Source organism: Athene cunicularia (genome assembly GCF_003259725.1).
Source record: "Athene cunicularia isolate RWA chromosome 26 unlocalized genomic scaffold, athCun1 chr26_part2, whole genome shotgun sequence".
NCBI classification, from domain to species: Eukaryota; Metazoa; Chordata; class Aves; order Strigiformes; family Strigidae; genus Athene; species Athene cunicularia.
Window position 1 is genome coordinate 3,069,201 of NW_020799137.1, and position 15,721 is coordinate 3,084,921.

Consider the following 15,721-nt stretch of genomic DNA (forward strand, 5'->3'; position numbering starts at 1 on the left):
AAAAAAAAAAAAAGAGGAAGAATGCCTGAGAGAGGACACTTGTGTGCTAAACAGGGAGGGTGGCAGAGGGCAAGAGCTCCGGCAATGAATGTGCTTGGGCTTGCTCTCCAGCCAGCTCGGTAACAAATTCACTGACACAGGGAACAATTTTTCCCTGACTCTGCCAATTCCTTAACGACGCTGACTCGAAGGGCCCCGCAGGGAGGGGAACTTGAACTCTGCAAAAAGCTCTCTGCCGAAGCTTTATTTAAGACTACGCGGGGGATACTTAAATATTAAAGGATGAAAAAATAATGGCTGATGGTAGGCTGGGCAGCAAGGGCCATGGTACAAATGGTGGTACCGGCCGTCCTGTGGTCTGTCTGTGTGTCTCTTTGCCTCTAAACCCCTTCGGTGCTTCAGCTACCGGGGCTGTCACTTGCTGAGGCTGGTCACTGCTCTGTCCTCTGATTTGGGCTGGTCTAACCCACAGAGCCCCTTCCCATGGCTTTTGAGACAGCTCCGGGCTGGTGTCTCCAACAGCAGCATTGTGTTTGCTTGGCTGGACACCAGCATCTTGTCAATGCAGCCCAGGAGAAAGGACAAGGACTGAGCATCTGTAATTTTCTCTGTGCTGCTTCTGTTTATTTCTTTAATCCCTACTTCTTGACCGTAGAAGTCCTTGTGCTGACACGATATTATTTATTTATAAAATACGTACAGGAAAGTGCTCGGGTACCAGTCCCACCCTCCAAGGTTGGCCGTGCGTGTCCAGCTGGCAGGAGCCAAGGTGAAAGATGGTTTCTCTGTCTTGGAGTCGGGAGGAGGAGGAGGAGGAGAAAGAAAAGGGCTGAGAAAGATAGAGACTTCAAAGTATGTGAGCAAATATTTACAGGTTCCAAGACAAAAAAAATATATCTACAGGGTTGTCTTGGGTATACAGGGAGTCGGGCTTGAAGCGGAGGCTGCTCACAGCTCCATTTGTTATATTGATTGATGAAGACTACGGGTATTGATTTCCATCGGCTGTGCCAGCAGCGGGGTGCGCGGCTCCGGTGAGCCCCAGGCTCGGGCACTGCCAAGGGGCAGTCGGGACCACTCCAGTCGTGGGTTTATGCTTCTGGGGCTTTTGCAACGGTGCTTTGTTGATGTACTTAGTTTTTGCAAACGAGGCCTGAATACTTCTGCGACACTCCCTTGAGCGCCAGGGAAAGGGGATGCTAGCGGGGAGAGTGTTTCAGGGCGGCAGGGAGGAAAAATATCGCAGTTTGGGGTTTCCCACTGGCTGCTGCTGTTTTAACACGATGTGAACAAAGCAGGGGGTTTTGCTGGTGCTCAGGGAAGGTAGGGACAGTCCCCAAAAGCTGACTAGCTCCTGGGAGCTGGGGAAGGGCGCTGGGCTCCCCTGCAAGGGGTTGTGTCAGTGTGGCAGAGCTCAGTGTGCCGAGCTTGCACCAGTGGGTGCAGGGGTGTCCCAGCGAGCGTGCCTGGGGCTGGGGGCCTGCCCGAGGCAGGGAAGGTACTGCAGTATGTGCACAGGTCACTTTTCATGCCAGGGAGGGTGTTGGTGCACAAGGGAGTGACATGAAATGAGACTGTGGGTGTCTGGCTCGGTCCCTGAGCTCAGCGGGTCACCCCAGTTCAAACTGTCCGTGGTCTATGCAGGTGATACTTGACTGGAGGAGATGGAGGAGACCTCAGTCTTTCCCTGGGCTGTGGTGGAAGAGACGTCTTCATCCCCAAAGGGGTTCTTGCCGCAGCAGATTGTGGTGATCATGCAATGATGGAACTGAAGAGGGGAGAGAAATGGAGAATGATGGTATCAAGGGCCAGCAGGGACGTGCTGTGGGACCAAGAGCCCCCGGCAGCCCCTGAGCTTGCTGCTCCCCCCAGGCTGATTCAACCACTTCTGGGAAAGAGCAAGGTGCCTGCAGTAATCCCAGACATGCTGGAAAGCCAAGAGCAGAGGCTCACCCTGCATGAGATGGGGCATCTCACCTGTTTGTTCATGAAGACATAGATGATGGGATTGTAGAGGGAGGAGCTCTTGGAGAAGAAGGCAGGCACTGCCGTGAGCGTGGCGGTGAAGTCCGCTCCCTTGTTGGTGAAGATCCAGAACGCCACCACAGCATAGGGTGTCCAGGACAGCATAAACCCCAGCACCATGAGGATCACCATCCTTGTCACCTCCTTCTCGGCCTTCTGGGTTGTGGCTGATTCCTGCTGCTGGGCAGCTGCCTGCAGGCAGAGGGGGTGGTGAGGGGCACTGCGCAGCTTTCTGCCCCAGGACCACCTCCTCCTGCCCGAGCTGCCCACCCTGTCTCCATTAGCCTCCCAATGTTACCTCTCGGACTTTGCAAATGAGGCGCCCATAGGAGAAGAGAATGATCATGATTGGGATGATGAAGTGGATGATGAACATGTAGAGGATGTAGGACTCGTTGTGGTAGTCAGCGTTGTGGGTGTAGTAGTCAGGGCCGCAGGAACACTGCATCCCCTCTGGTATGTATCTGCTGGTGAGAAAGGTGAGGATCTTTGCCAGGATCCCCCCTGGGGACGAGAGGGGATCAATTTAGGGACCAAATTCCCCAAGGACGGGCAGTGCTTGAGGAGAGACATGTGTTTTGGGTGAGCTTCTCTGCGCCCTGTGCACCTCGTCTCACTGGCTCTGCAGCGTGCGGCACCTTCGGGGCCAGCACGAGCCCCGCCGATGGTTGTGCTGGGGCATATGGCATTGGTTTGTTGTCACACTTGCTCTTTCTCACAGGGCATGGGCTGTTTATTTCCTTCCTACGTGGCTGAGCACTCACCTGCCGGGAGCTACCTGCTCTCCCTCTGCAGATCAAAGGATGCTGAGTGGGGATGAGACCCACCAGCTTGGTGGGTCCAAGCTCCTGTGGGCTTTGTCCATGATGCTGCACAGGGTGGAGGGATGCACAGCCTGTGGCTGGAGGGGCCCTGGCTCAAAGGGGTGCAGCTCAGGTCTACTTGGGAGCCAGGGACCAGCTGCCTGGGCAGGGATCCCAGTTCAAGCCTGGAGAGGGACCATGTCTCTGTGCCTCATCGCAGATGGATGGTGAAGGGACTTTGTTGCCCCAAAGCCACCTCCTGCACATGCCCAAAGGGCTGGTAGGGGCTTGTGATGACCCCATAGAGCAGCTCTGCAGCGGGGTGTCAAGAAGGGTTGGAGCTGTAGCATTAGAGAAATCGCCTCAGCTCCTCCCTTATTCTCTGGGGGGCCTTTGGCTGCTGCATCAGCTGCCAGCCAGGGATGCAGGTACATGCAAGAGCCAGACATGGGCTTTGCCTGCCCAGAGAACCCACTCACTGGAGCCAGCGAGCAGCCTGCGGTGTGAGCAGCCAGCACTGCCTCTGTTTTTGGTGGGGGCTGAAATGTGCTGGGGAGTGGGACAGATGGGCTTGTGGGGAGAGGGGCAGGGGTGCTGGGAAAGGTGCTGCCACCCCAGCAGCACATCAGCAAGCCCAGGTTTGCACCCCCAAGTAGCCTTGACTGCTGGCCTGGTTGTCTGAATGCTCTTTGTGGTCTGCAGAGAGAAATAGGCTCTTCACAGCACGGGGGAGGCAAGCTGTGCCTATCAAAGCCGCTTTCTCTGCAGAGCATAAAGGGAACACGAAGGACTATTGCAGCTGGAGATGCTGAGCCTGTGTCTGCCTTTGGTTAGGGGACGCCAAGCCATCGTGAGACTGAGGTCCCATTTCTGTTCTGACTCGCCTCATTGCCTCGCTTGCCTGGAGCCCAGGGAGTTTCACATCTGAGCCACGAGTGCATCCCCCGTCCCACTAGTGTGCTTACCGAGCAGCTGGGGCTGCTGCTGAGCATCCTGCACCTCACCTGGACCAGCTGAAGAGGGGTGGAGCGGCACAGGAAAGGGCCATTATCCAGGTAAAAGCGATGCCCACCAAGGCGTGGGTTGTGGAGAAGCGGAAGTTTTCCATGGCTTTGCAGATGACGACGTAGCGCTCTATGGCCAAGACAACCAGGGACCAGAGGGCGACTTGGCCTGCGGGAGGGAGAGAAAGAGACTGTATGGTGGTGGTAAGAGCTCCTCTGGGCTTGATCTTCCCTTCGTGGTCTCGTGGTTGCAGTGAAGAGCAGAGGGAGCTGAGGAGTTGGGGATCAGCAAGGGATAACCAGCATCCTACTCAACAATTGAGGATCTCCCAGCCATAACGTGCACAAGGTCTGGGAGCCAAGGGAGCGTCTGTGCCGCAGCGGGGTGCTGGCAATGGAGGAGGGGATCACGATGGGTGTTTTTTTTAATAATTTAAAAATCAGGGGAGTGAATTCCACCTGGGCGTGAGGAAGCACAATTTCCGGCAAAGATGCCAGATGCATCCAAACCTGTTGATGCCTGTAAATGTGTATTTCATGAGCCTTCCGCCAGCGCTGGATCAGGGGGAGGCTGTGTGGGTGGGCATGCGTGCACATGTATTTATAAGGGATAATTAAACTTCAGGGGATTGGGAGCGTTTAGTCGGTGCTGTAAGCCTGCTAATGCCCCCAGCTGTGATAATCTGCTGATAACTACACCCTGTGCTGGGATTCGCTGGAGACCTGCTGCTCGCACAGCGACTGCCTCCCATCAAACTTTCTTCCCTGTGAACAGGAGCCTCCTTGTACGTTACTGGATACAAACACTGGAAGGGCAGGTAATGCTGCCTGAAAGCCCACAGGCTCACTTGATCAGAAATGGTGCAGACCCATATGATCTTCTGACCCCAGGACCAAGCCCTTCCTCAATCCTTGTCTTAGATCAGGACATTTTGCTTTGTTTTGGCTGGCAGAATATCCTTTTTTTTTTTTTTTTTTTTTTTTTTTTTTTTTCCTCCAGATCAGCATCATGGCAGGAAATTGCCCCATTTAGGGAAAAAAAAAAAAAAAAAAAGTGAAGTCCTCACAGTGGTTATGGATCTCTGCAGCAAGGATTAGCGGTTGTCAGATCCATCACGAGGTGTTGTGTGGGCCCGGCTGGCTGCGTGGGCACAGGGTGCAAAATGAATTTTCCCTGTTTTGCACGGGGGCTTTCTGCAGGGCGAAGCGTTAGCGGCTCTCCTGTCCCTGAGAAGTGAAATAAGGAAGCTCCCAAGGGCACCCAGATCGGGTGCAACTGGGACAAGAGCTGAGCAATCGCTGCAGAGCCTGGGCCTGCTTTCCCTGGCTTCGTGCTACTCTGAATCCTCCTTCCCCTCCACGCTGCTGCTCTTCTCTTCTGGCTAAAAGCTGCCACATCTTCCTTTAGCCCCTAGATAAGCTGTGACCCCTCTCCTTGTCTTGAACTCCTCCTCTCCATGTCCATGCCCCTCCTGTGAGGTCACTCTCCCAGGGGATGTCTCTTCCCACCCCCAACCCTTCCAAATGCTTCACCTTTTCCCAAGAAAATGCTTTTGGCGAAGATGCTTGACCTCGATTCGAGGACATGATGTGGTCATGCCCAGCGGGTCTCTGCTAGCCATGCTGCTTTGGTGTGACACCCCCTGAATGCATTCTGGGCAGCATGGCCAGATCACCCCAGGCATGACCCTGCAAACAAGGATCCCTTCCTGGGCTTCATTTCCTTGCTGCTGCCCTGCTCGTTGTGAGATGGGCATGTCTTGGCATCAAGATCAAACTTGCATAAATCTCTCTCTTTATCCCTGTCTTGAAGCCGCAGGGAAGCAGCGCCTTGCGTGGCAAGCGCTGCCCCACGCAACGAGCTGCAACGCCACAGCGGCCTGTGAGACGGCTTTCTGCACAGGAGGGACACTGCAGGCATCCCGACAGCATGATGAAGGGGTGGGATTGGGCTCCTAAAGCCCCGAAGAAGAAAGATCACCCACTGCCAAGCCTGCCCCTTAGACCCAAGCTTCGACCCCACAGCCCTTACCTCCCAGCGTGGCGAAGAAGCCCTCCACAGCACAGCCAACGGGGCCGAAGACGAAGCAGCCATTCCAGGCAGCGTAGAAGGTGACCGTGAAGCCAAAACAGGCCATGAAGAGGTCAGCCACTGCCAAGTTGACCAAGATGTAGTTGAGTGGCTGTCGGAGCTTCTTGTGTTTGAAGGTGACCAGGAGGGTGAGGAGGTTGATGGGCAAACCAGTAGAGATGAGGAAGAAGAGGTAGCAACACACAGTGCGGTATTTCCAGGGCTCAGCTAGGTAGTACTGGGGGTACTCGAAGGGGCTTCGCACCACCCCTGTCTTGTTGGACATAGGCACGTAAAAATTGATACCTTCCATCCCGTTCATCCTGCCGATGTTCGAGCAGCTCCTCTGAATTTGTAGCTAACTTTTGCTTCAACCTCAATTAAAAAAAAAAAACCAAACAAAAAAAACCCCAAACCAAAACAGGAAGCCCCCACCCCTCCAATGTGGAAAAATACCCAACTAAAGGATTTTTCCCCCTCACAATTAAAAAAAAAAAAAAATTAAGAACAGCGGTAAATCCTGAGGGGATGGGTAGCGGTGCCCTGCCCCTGCTCCGCCTTGAGGGCTGGCAGTGCCCGTGTGCAGGGGAGGTTTTATACCCTCTGGCCTCCTCGAGGGAGCGCGGGGGGGGCTGGATTAGGGGCTCGGCTAACTTTGTATGACAAGGGCAACAGGATTGAGAGGGGCTGATGGTTTAAGCACCCTCTAAGCAGCCAGTTGGCCCCAAAACCTGCATTAAAGCGTATTAATTGCCATTAAGTGTTTAATATTGTTTAAGGAATTGGGAGAAGGAAGGGATGGGGAAGAGGGACAAAGGTAGGAGGAGCGGTGGTGAGTTGGGGAGTGACTGCTTTGGGCAACTGATGGGGAAATGGGCCTGTGCTCAGGTCTGTGGTGGGTCACAGCCTTTGGGGTGTCCCTGGGTGGCTGAAGGACTCCATGGGAATGTTTGGGGACTGAGGACCACCCAGCTCTGCCACACTGACCTTGGGGAGGGCACTGGGGGAAGACTGGACCGAGCTCTGCAGGTCTGAGGCGCGGGCTTGGCTCTGGCTGTTTGGGTGCCTGGTTCAGTGTGGGTGCTGCCTGATATGGGTACGTGTCTCCATCACAGAGCAAACCTGGGCTCTGCTGACATGGCCAAGGATCACCTCTGCATGGAGCAGGAGGGAAAGCCGCTTCCCATCCCACGGGCTGCAATCTCGGTAAACCCAGAATTTTGGGGGTAGGTCCTTCTGCTGTATTACACCCTGAACCGTGCACCCTGGTTGTACTAGAGTGCAAAGGACTGAATTTCCTCCTCTGCTTTGCCTCCTCCCTGGGCTAAAGGATATATTTTATTCAGTTGACCCTCCAGGGATCTCTGGCAGGACAGGAGGGAGCACACCATGGGGCAGGGATGGATGGGGCATGGCCAGCCCCGGGGGTCCCTGTCTCCCAGGGAGCTGCTGGTGAGTGTTTCCTGCCCGAGCCTCCGCCCCATCCCAGCAAGTGGGACACTGATCTGGGTGGCAGCTTTGCAAGAATTGGCTAGGTTTAGGGAGGGCCCTTAGCCACAGCTCTGAAACCAGCCTGAAAAAGTGCCACTACTTGCTGGAGAAGCAACACCTGAGTGCCCCTGGGGAGGGAAGGTAAAGCCTCAGCAATGCTGATGTCCCGAATTCCCTTCAGAGATAGTGCCGAGAAACCAGCACCAGCCTGTAGCCACACTGGGAGAGCAAGTAGGATGGAAAGAAGCTTCTCCCAGTCTCTTGGCACTCAGTGCGGCGTGTGGGATCCCCATCCCAGCACACACAAGACTGTGAAACCCTTCTCAGCAGGGTCGATGCCAGCTTGGAGCACCAATGCTCAATCCCATCCAAGTTCTTTCCCCATTTCTTCCTTGTGGGTGCTCCTTCTCCAGGAGACCTGCGTAAGACGCCTTAGGGAAGCTCTTCCATGAATCTCTGACATCTGGTGACGTTAACGGCCCTGATCTGTTAATGCGGTAAGCTGTTAGCCGCCTCCTCACCGCTGCCCTCTGCCAAGGAAAGGTGGACGGAAAACGTCGATGCTGTCTTGCTGGATGAATGAGGTCTTCTGCGAGACTGGAGTGTCTCAGAGCCAGAGGACAGGAGCGGACAGCTAAGGGGTGTTGGTGGGATGAATGATGCTCTAATCGCTGACCCGCTGATCTGTCTGCAGAGATCCAAGAGGAACAGAACAAGGATGTGATGAGAGTAAGTGGGTCACATCAGCTCCAGGTGCCCTGGGACAAGGAGTCCCTGTGGGATATCTGTGCCTCTCGGAAGTACCTCGCTGCATGTCTTCTGAAACCACCAGTCATGAATTTCCCAGTCTAAGTCTTCCTTGAGGGGAAGAGTTTCTTGTGGAGAAGTCCCATGGCCTTACTTCTCATAAAGCTTTCCCTGGAGGTATTATGTGCCTCTCCTGGCCTTAGTGAGGCTTCTGGACATGTAAAAGTTGTGCACGTTTTTGCAAAATTATTTGACTATCAAAGGGAGAACTCAGAAATCCGGATACACATAAACAGATGTGCATCTTGATAAGAGTGTGTTCCTCCCGACTCTTTACATCTGAAGACCACTATGATGGTCCACCTTCAAAAGCCCTGGACCTTGCTGTGAGTGCCAGCAGCATCTGAAAGCTCTGGTGCTTCTCCAAGTACACAAATTCAGGGTTTTGTATATAAACATGGTTATCTCATGGGAACATTAATTTTCATCCCCCAGACAATAATTTTCACCTCCCATCTCTGTGAGACTTTCTGCCACACCTTTGTGGTGCCCCGCCTTCCAAAGAGTAAAGAGTTGTAGAAATGAAGCACAGCTATGGGGAGAAGAGCTGAAATGACAGTCTGCCTTTGGGGGAAAGGATCAGCAGTATTTTTGCACAGAGACTTTTCCTTGATTGGTGGACCCTCTCCACTCACTAAGGTGTGGAGCAGATTTGGCTTCGTGCATGGTACCCAGAAACCTTTCATACAGAGGACTGATGACAACCAGACCAAGAGAACTTCCTCCACACCCTCAACTAGATCTGGACCAGGACCCTTCCCCTTTTTGAGAGCTGAGTATGGAGCAGGTAAGCCTGAATCGCCTCTGTCATGCGGACAAGGGGCTGTCCCTTCCCAGCTGTCCTCAGGACTCAGCTTTCTTCCCCTTCGAGCTGAGGCTTGATATCCCACGGCTGGTGGATTTAGAGCTCTCACGGGTCAGTGACAGCTGGAGCAGTGCTGAAGGCCTTGCATAAACAGTGTAGGAAAATGACACCGGAGGGGATAGCTGGTCCCTCCAGGACGTGTCCTGAATGCAACCTCAGTTCCCTCTGCGTCTCTGTCACAGAAATGGAAAGTGATGCCTTTAATTTGGTGTCTCTTAGCAGGGGGACTTTATGGGCTGTCTCCCAGAGAGCTCTCAATTGTTTTCTATGCTGACTCTATGACAAAGGCAGCAATAGCAAAATTCAGGCCCTGTTTAACTGGAGAGGTTTGCTTTCTTTGTGTTTGTCCTTAAGAAGAGGAAAGGTTTCCTTCCCTCTTGCAGGTTTTTTTCTGCTTTGGTAAGCTCTTTGAGATGAGATTGTCTCTTATTCATTGTTTGTCAGCACAATGCGTGACGGAGCCCTGAGCTGCTTTGGGCTTTCATGTCCTGTGTAAAGCAAGAAATGATAATTATAATCAAATAACTAACTTGCACTGAGCTGATACGGTTGGTTCACTGGGCTCGAGCGACAGGCAGAGCAAACCATGCGGATGTGCCAGGGGAGGTGGATTTCCCGGAGCGGTGGCAGCTGAGAGCCCTTTGCAGTGCCTCTCCCCATCCTGTGCGAGGCTTTTCGTTGCTGCTTGGGCAGAGGCATGGGAGCAACTTGCCCAAGGGCACACAGGGAACGACTTGCAGATCAAGATGTAGAGAAATGCAAAAGCAAAAGAAATCAGTCATGAAGCAAACATCTGTGCTTAGATTCTGGTGGTGGACTAATGCACAGGGTCTTAAACCTTGGCCGTGAGCACCACCACTGAATGCAAAATTCACGTTGCTTTTGTGATTTTTTTGGCTGGTTTTGTAATGTGCTGCTCTGAATCTCTCTTCTGGAGGGGCTCATTCCTTCCTAGTGGGATGGAGAAGAGGAAGGAAGGTGAAAATATTGTGGTGTGCTCTGGTACCCCCGGCTGCCCTGGGAAGACCTTGTTTCCCCATATCAGATAGCAGCCATGCATGGCCGCTGCACTGAGCTGCTTATGTGGGGCTTGTGAGCTTCCTCGCCAGGAAAGGGGTTAAAGAAAGACAAAGCTGGAGTGTTATAAAGACCATATGGAGGGGAAGAAAACCCTTTATCCTGTAATTGGATTCATTCCCTGGTGGAGGTGAGACTGAGTGGAGCTGACAGGTCGTGATGGGCGAGGTGCTGCCAGCCGCCCCGTCCAAGGCAGGATGTGTGTGCACAAACTTGTAGATCAATCCATTAGAGTGGATCAAATAGATTTAAATGTGTGGCAGGGAGGAGGAGGACACAGATGTATTTACAATTTGGTTCGGTGGGCCGTTCCTCCCCCAGCAGGGATTAACCCAGCCGTGGCTGGTGGCTCTGAGGTGGCAGCCGAGCCCTCTGCCAGCAGCCGCAATGCTGGGGCCGGCTGCCTCCTGCTCCTCTGGGTTTGCCTCCATCCAGGACAAGGACCTGGAGGTGCAGAGGGAGGTTCTTTATACCATGCCCTTGCTTTTGTCCCCCCAAAATAAGAGCGCACAGAAGCCTGACTCCTGCCTTGCTTGCAGCCCCCAAAGGGCTGCACCCACAGAGTTTGGGCAGGAGGAACCCCAGCTCCTGTTTTCTGTGCAGGTTCCCCCCCCAACTCCTTCTCCAGGCTCTCCCCACCAGCACAGCCTCACAGGGGGTGGATACACCAGAGCCAGGAGGCAGCTGGGAAGTGGGGAGAGCTTCACCACTGCCAACCTCATCTCATCTGCATGGTTTTTGCAAGCAAGCAGGCCCCTGTCACCTCCCAGGCTTTTCCTCCTGCTGCCGATCCAGGTAACATCTCCACAAGCACCGTAGGATTTCCTTGGAGAGATAGAAAGTCTTTGGGACCCGCCGTTTTCTTGCCAAGGAGCTGAGCAATGCTGGCTCAGCTGTGAACCCGCACCACTCCGTGTGGTGCTGTCAACACTTTTAACTAAGTGATAAACCGGGGCTGTAGCAGAGTAGGCAGGTTTGCAAGACAGTCTCACCGGCCACGCAGCACCACGGGATGAGCAGCCAGCCCGGCCCAGCAAATCCAAGCAGCACAAGCACATTTCTCTGTGTTAGCAGCTGTGCAAGGGAGCAACGAGGGTGTTGGACGATGCAAGGGAGATGCTGTCAGTTCCTGTGAGATCTTCCTGTCTTGCAAACTGCAGTCAATCCCTTGCTGGATTTTGTTTGGGTTTATTTGAGCCAGGTAGGTGTTAGGCGGGAGTTAACAGAGAGAGCTGGGAGGCAGGGATCTATGTCCAGCTCCTCTCCAAGCTCTGTTTTGCCCAACTAGTGGCAGGTACTTAAGTGTAAAAGTCAGAGAGGCAAAAGAAAGGCTTTCATTTAATTCCAGAGGGATGGGAGAGCACAGCACCACCGCCTTCGTTCTGCAGTGTCCAGCAGCGCCTGCCGTGGCCCGGCTTTGAGAACGGCTGAGCCGTCAGAAAAGGGGGTTAAGGCAAATAGAAATAATCCAGCTCTTTTATTTTTAATTTGTAAATCTCATTTGAAGTTGAACCCTGTTATTCCCGAGGGCCTTATTGTAGATGTTCGTAGCCCTCTGCAGCGATGCTTTATACATGCTGTTTAGTTTTGTCATAACTGGGTCATTTTTTTATTTTTTTTTTAATTTATAGTGCAGAGCCCTTGGTTTTCTCTGTGGAAGCCTGGAGACTGCTGTGACACAGCCAGCTAGGTTATAATCTTTTGGGAAATGATACAGAGGAAATTTGGGGTTTGCTTGTTTGTTTTCTGCTTTCCAGCAGGGCTGTTCCCTGGGTCTGGGCTGGGCTGGCTCCATGCTCCAACGTCCCTGTAGGACCATGAACAGCCAACCCGGTGTTCCAGCTCCCAGAAAAACCTTGTCCTGGTGGTACTTTGTGTGTCCCAGGAAGAATCCCTCACATCACTGCCCTGGCCTCACTCTCAGACAGCTGAAGAACCCCATCCCCTGGCTTTTGCCCCATTTTGAGGCCCCTATTCCCCTTGGTGTCCTGGACTGCAATTTAGTATTTGTCCTTTTGCTGTCCCTGCTTTAAAGCCTTCTAGGGATTTGCTCCAGACCAAACATCTCCTTTCTCTCCCTTTAACCTTCATCCTGTAATTGGATTCATTTCTTTCATCCAGCCCATCCCGGGCTTCTCCCCATCCTTTTATGTAACGGTGCTGCTCAGGGCTTGACTGAAACAGATGGAGGGGTTTGCACCGATTCCTATTGCACGTTGAATCCCACATTGGTACAGTGACCCTCTTCTTCTCCAGTTCCTGCTCCCTTCCCATTTGCTGCCTCTTCTTCCTTTCCACGTGCTCCCTCCAGCCCCTGCGTATCTCATGCAGCAATTACATCCCTGCACAAACCCTCTGAGCACGTGGTGCTATGGCACGAGAGAAGTAGTAAACGCAACAGCCCTGCATGATGAGCAAAGCAATGGCAGGATTATCTGGAAAAATGATTGATTTTTCTACTCCTTTCATTAATATTTATTCTCCTTAATTTCCGATCTTTACTCTTCAGCTCTCCAAAGCCTTTGTGGTTGAGAGGCTTTTCACTGAGGTTGCTATTCATCACCTAAGCAAAATATCCATGGATTAAATTGGCACTTTGTCAAATTTGAGTCCTGTGCTGGAATCAGACTTTGCTGGACAGGCCCAAATGTCTCTGCAGATCTTTCTGCTGTTGTCAGAGTTTTCCATTTGGTTTTCCTGGCCCCATGTCCCACCTGGGATGGATATGCTGCTGTTTCACTAAACACCAGGTTTCTCCTATGAGAAACACTCACCAGCGAGCACATTGACATGCCACATGCGCTGTCTCTTTTTCACCCTGAAGGCATCTGACCCTGTTTCCTTGTTGCTTTGCAGAATGAACTGGTGCCTTGAAAGCCTGAAAGGAGATAAAGCAGCAGCAAACTCTTCTCCCGTGTTGCAGATAAACTGCTATTAACAGCTGAGGGTTTCTGGAATGAGAAGGGTGACTCTCCATTGAAAGCGCTGATAAATCCCGGGCATCCAGCATAATCCAGTCCACTGTATCAGGAAATCTCTTGGGGGCTGGCAGCACTGAGCACAGCAATGGCTTTTCATGCTACAGTTCTCCCATGGGCAGATAATCCTCATGGACACAACTGCAAAAGCTGGAGGTTGGATCCTGACTGTTCTTACCTCCCCTTGTCAGCAAAACAACTGCTGCCTTCTGCTGCGAGACGGGGCTTACCTGCAGACTTCATCTGCAACGGTGACCACAGGACTGAATTTTGCATCCCGCGTGTGAGCAAGAATATCATACATCATCCTCCTGCTGATTTGACAGCGCAAGCAGCCCTGCAAAGCAGCGATTTAATGCACTTCTTGGTGCCTTAGTGTTTCGTCTTGCTATGCTTAACCTGATATATTGTTGTTTGATACGGGAACAGTAGGGGGGGTAAAAGGAGGTAATAAGAAAATGAAAGGTCAGTGGGTGCCTGTTGTGTGTAAAGGCTAAATTGCTCTTTCATCAAATCTAATAAATATTCCCTGCGAGTGAGGTAGGGAGCTCCTTTTCTGAAATGTTAAGTGATTTTCCTGTCTCGGAGCCTCAGCCCAGGACTTGGATTATCAGATGAAGGCAGGATGGCCCATGGCCGGCCGTGACCCCTCGCCTGCCCCTGGGTCACCCCCGGCCAAGCCCTGTGCCTGCAGCATCGCGGAGGCCGGGGCAGCGGGGTGTGGGGGGAGAGCTGCCAGCCGCAGCCCCTCACTGCGCATGAAACTGCATTTTTCTACCATTCCTAAAAATATTCTTGAGCCTTCAAGTGAAAACCCGGTGGTTTGGATTTGAAAACCAAAATGGAAACAGATGAGATGCATCCCATCTTTTTTTCTCACCTCCTCTCCTTTCTCTCTTCACTTGTTCCAGATTGGGAGAGAATGGCGAAGGAGTGACCAAAAATGAAAAAAACAAAGCAGGGAAACATTTTTCTCCTGTTTATTTTTTTTCCTTGTTTGAGAGACTAGAAAGTTTTTATAAGCACAGAAATCTGTTTTATAAAAAAAAAAGGGATTTTAAAAAATTTTAATTCCAACGTAAGATGATTGTTCTGGGATAGGACACTTTGGCCAGTGCCTGTCTCCTCCACCACTGGTAGAGAAGATAAATTCATCCAGGCTATGTCCAGAAACACAAGTTTTCCTCTTTCTTTTGTCCTTCCATTGAGAAACTGAGGCAACAGGCAGAATTTCCAAGTGTCACCAGTTTGGGGGTGTCCACTTCAGGTCACCTCAGGCCTGGTTTCCAAAGAGGCTTTGGCCTTACGGGGTGCAGCACCCATTTGTCAGGCTTTGAATGTCTGTGGGAAGCTCTTGTAGGTGCATTGCAGGCCCAGAGGAGCTCAGCGAGTTGCTGAGGATGTAAATTGGTGCAATCCTGCTGGAGATGGATCTGCTGCGAAGACACCGCTCCACCTGGGGTCTCTTGGAGATGCTGGTGCTGAAAGAGCTGCAGCTCATTGCATCCCCAGGTAAAACTGAGATCGCTGCCTCTGAGCGGTGGGATGCTCCCTACCCTCTGCTGCACATCCAAACCTTCACCTCCTTCCCCACGTCTGACCTCCACAGCTCGCTGCCGTCGGCAAGAAGAGCCTCCAGTCTCTGGGTTGGCTGTAGGATCCAGGCAGAGTGGGAGGAGAGAGAAACAACGCGAGACAAATTCCCCATTAATCTAAGAGATCATTATTTGCTGCTAGAACCAGAAGGGTGAACTGTTCTGGGGAGTCAGCAGGAGTTAAATCCCTGCTATTGATTCTCACCCAGCCCTGCTGCGCAGCCGTGAATTACTGTGAATTACACCGCGGAGGAACTGAAGTGGGCGCGAGGCAAGCGTGGGGACGGGAGGGGGAAGTCTGTGCCCTTAAAATATTTATGCTGCAAATTAACATGTGTTTTAAGCCTGTGATTCTTCAAATATTTATCCAGCGTTAATATTTTGAAAACTGCATTAAAATTTGCCACTGGTGCTTTATTCATGGGGAACGTTCAGCAGCCACAGACAGCGGCGCCTGCTAAATCTGTAATGCGTCCATGTAGAGACAGCAGCTGGAGGATGGTGCCTGGGCTGTGAGAAGGAGCTTTCTGCTCCTACTTCCAAAGCAAGAAGCCTAAAATGAACTCCTTACCCATGTCGACTTCAGCTGTGTGATCGCAGACATTCAATTCAGCAGAGCATGCGCCAGGTTTTTGACCCATCTGACTCGAAGGAAAAATAATTTAATGCAAGCAGGGTGAGATAGATATTCCTGTGACCATCGGGAAGGGGAACTGGGGCTGGGAGACACACTTTTTCTAAGCTGGATGGCTGCTGTGGGTCTGGTGGGGCTGTGAGAGCAAACTGGATACACGCAAAGCCATGTCCTCCCTTCACAGGCGGGTCAGCCCCATCCAAGGAGCCTGTCAGATATGGGGCAAGAGAGGGTGATTTGTCCCCCTGCGGCTGTCGGGGGTAGTGCTGTGGCTCTGACACTCACCCCCAAATTGGGAGCTTTGCTGGGGGACGCCCCAATGCCTGACCAAGAGCCAGGCAGAGAGGCAGTGCAGGATTTCAGTCCTTTAC

At 52.3% G+C, this 15,721-nt stretch overlaps 1 protein-coding gene across 1 annotated transcript; it reads right to left on the reverse strand.

Annotated features, from left to right (window-relative positions):
• Nucleotides 1-589: 589 nt before the first annotated feature.
• On the reverse strand, nucleotides 590-6,461 carry LOC113489022 (green-sensitive opsin). Its single transcript, XM_026864507.1, has 5 exons — nucleotides 5,865-6,461; nucleotides 3,833-4,001; nucleotides 2,324-2,489; nucleotides 1,978-2,217; nucleotides 590-1,768 (listed from the first exon to the last, which is right to left on the reverse strand). The coding sequence occupies exons 1-5, from the start codon at nucleotides 6,223-6,225 to the stop codon at nucleotides 1,637-1,639; spliced, it is 1,068 nt and encodes a 355-aa protein (XP_026720308.1). The 5' UTR covers nucleotides 6,226-6,461; the 3' UTR covers nucleotides 590-1,636.
• Between the last annotated feature and the right edge of the window lie 9,260 nt (nucleotides 6,462-15,721).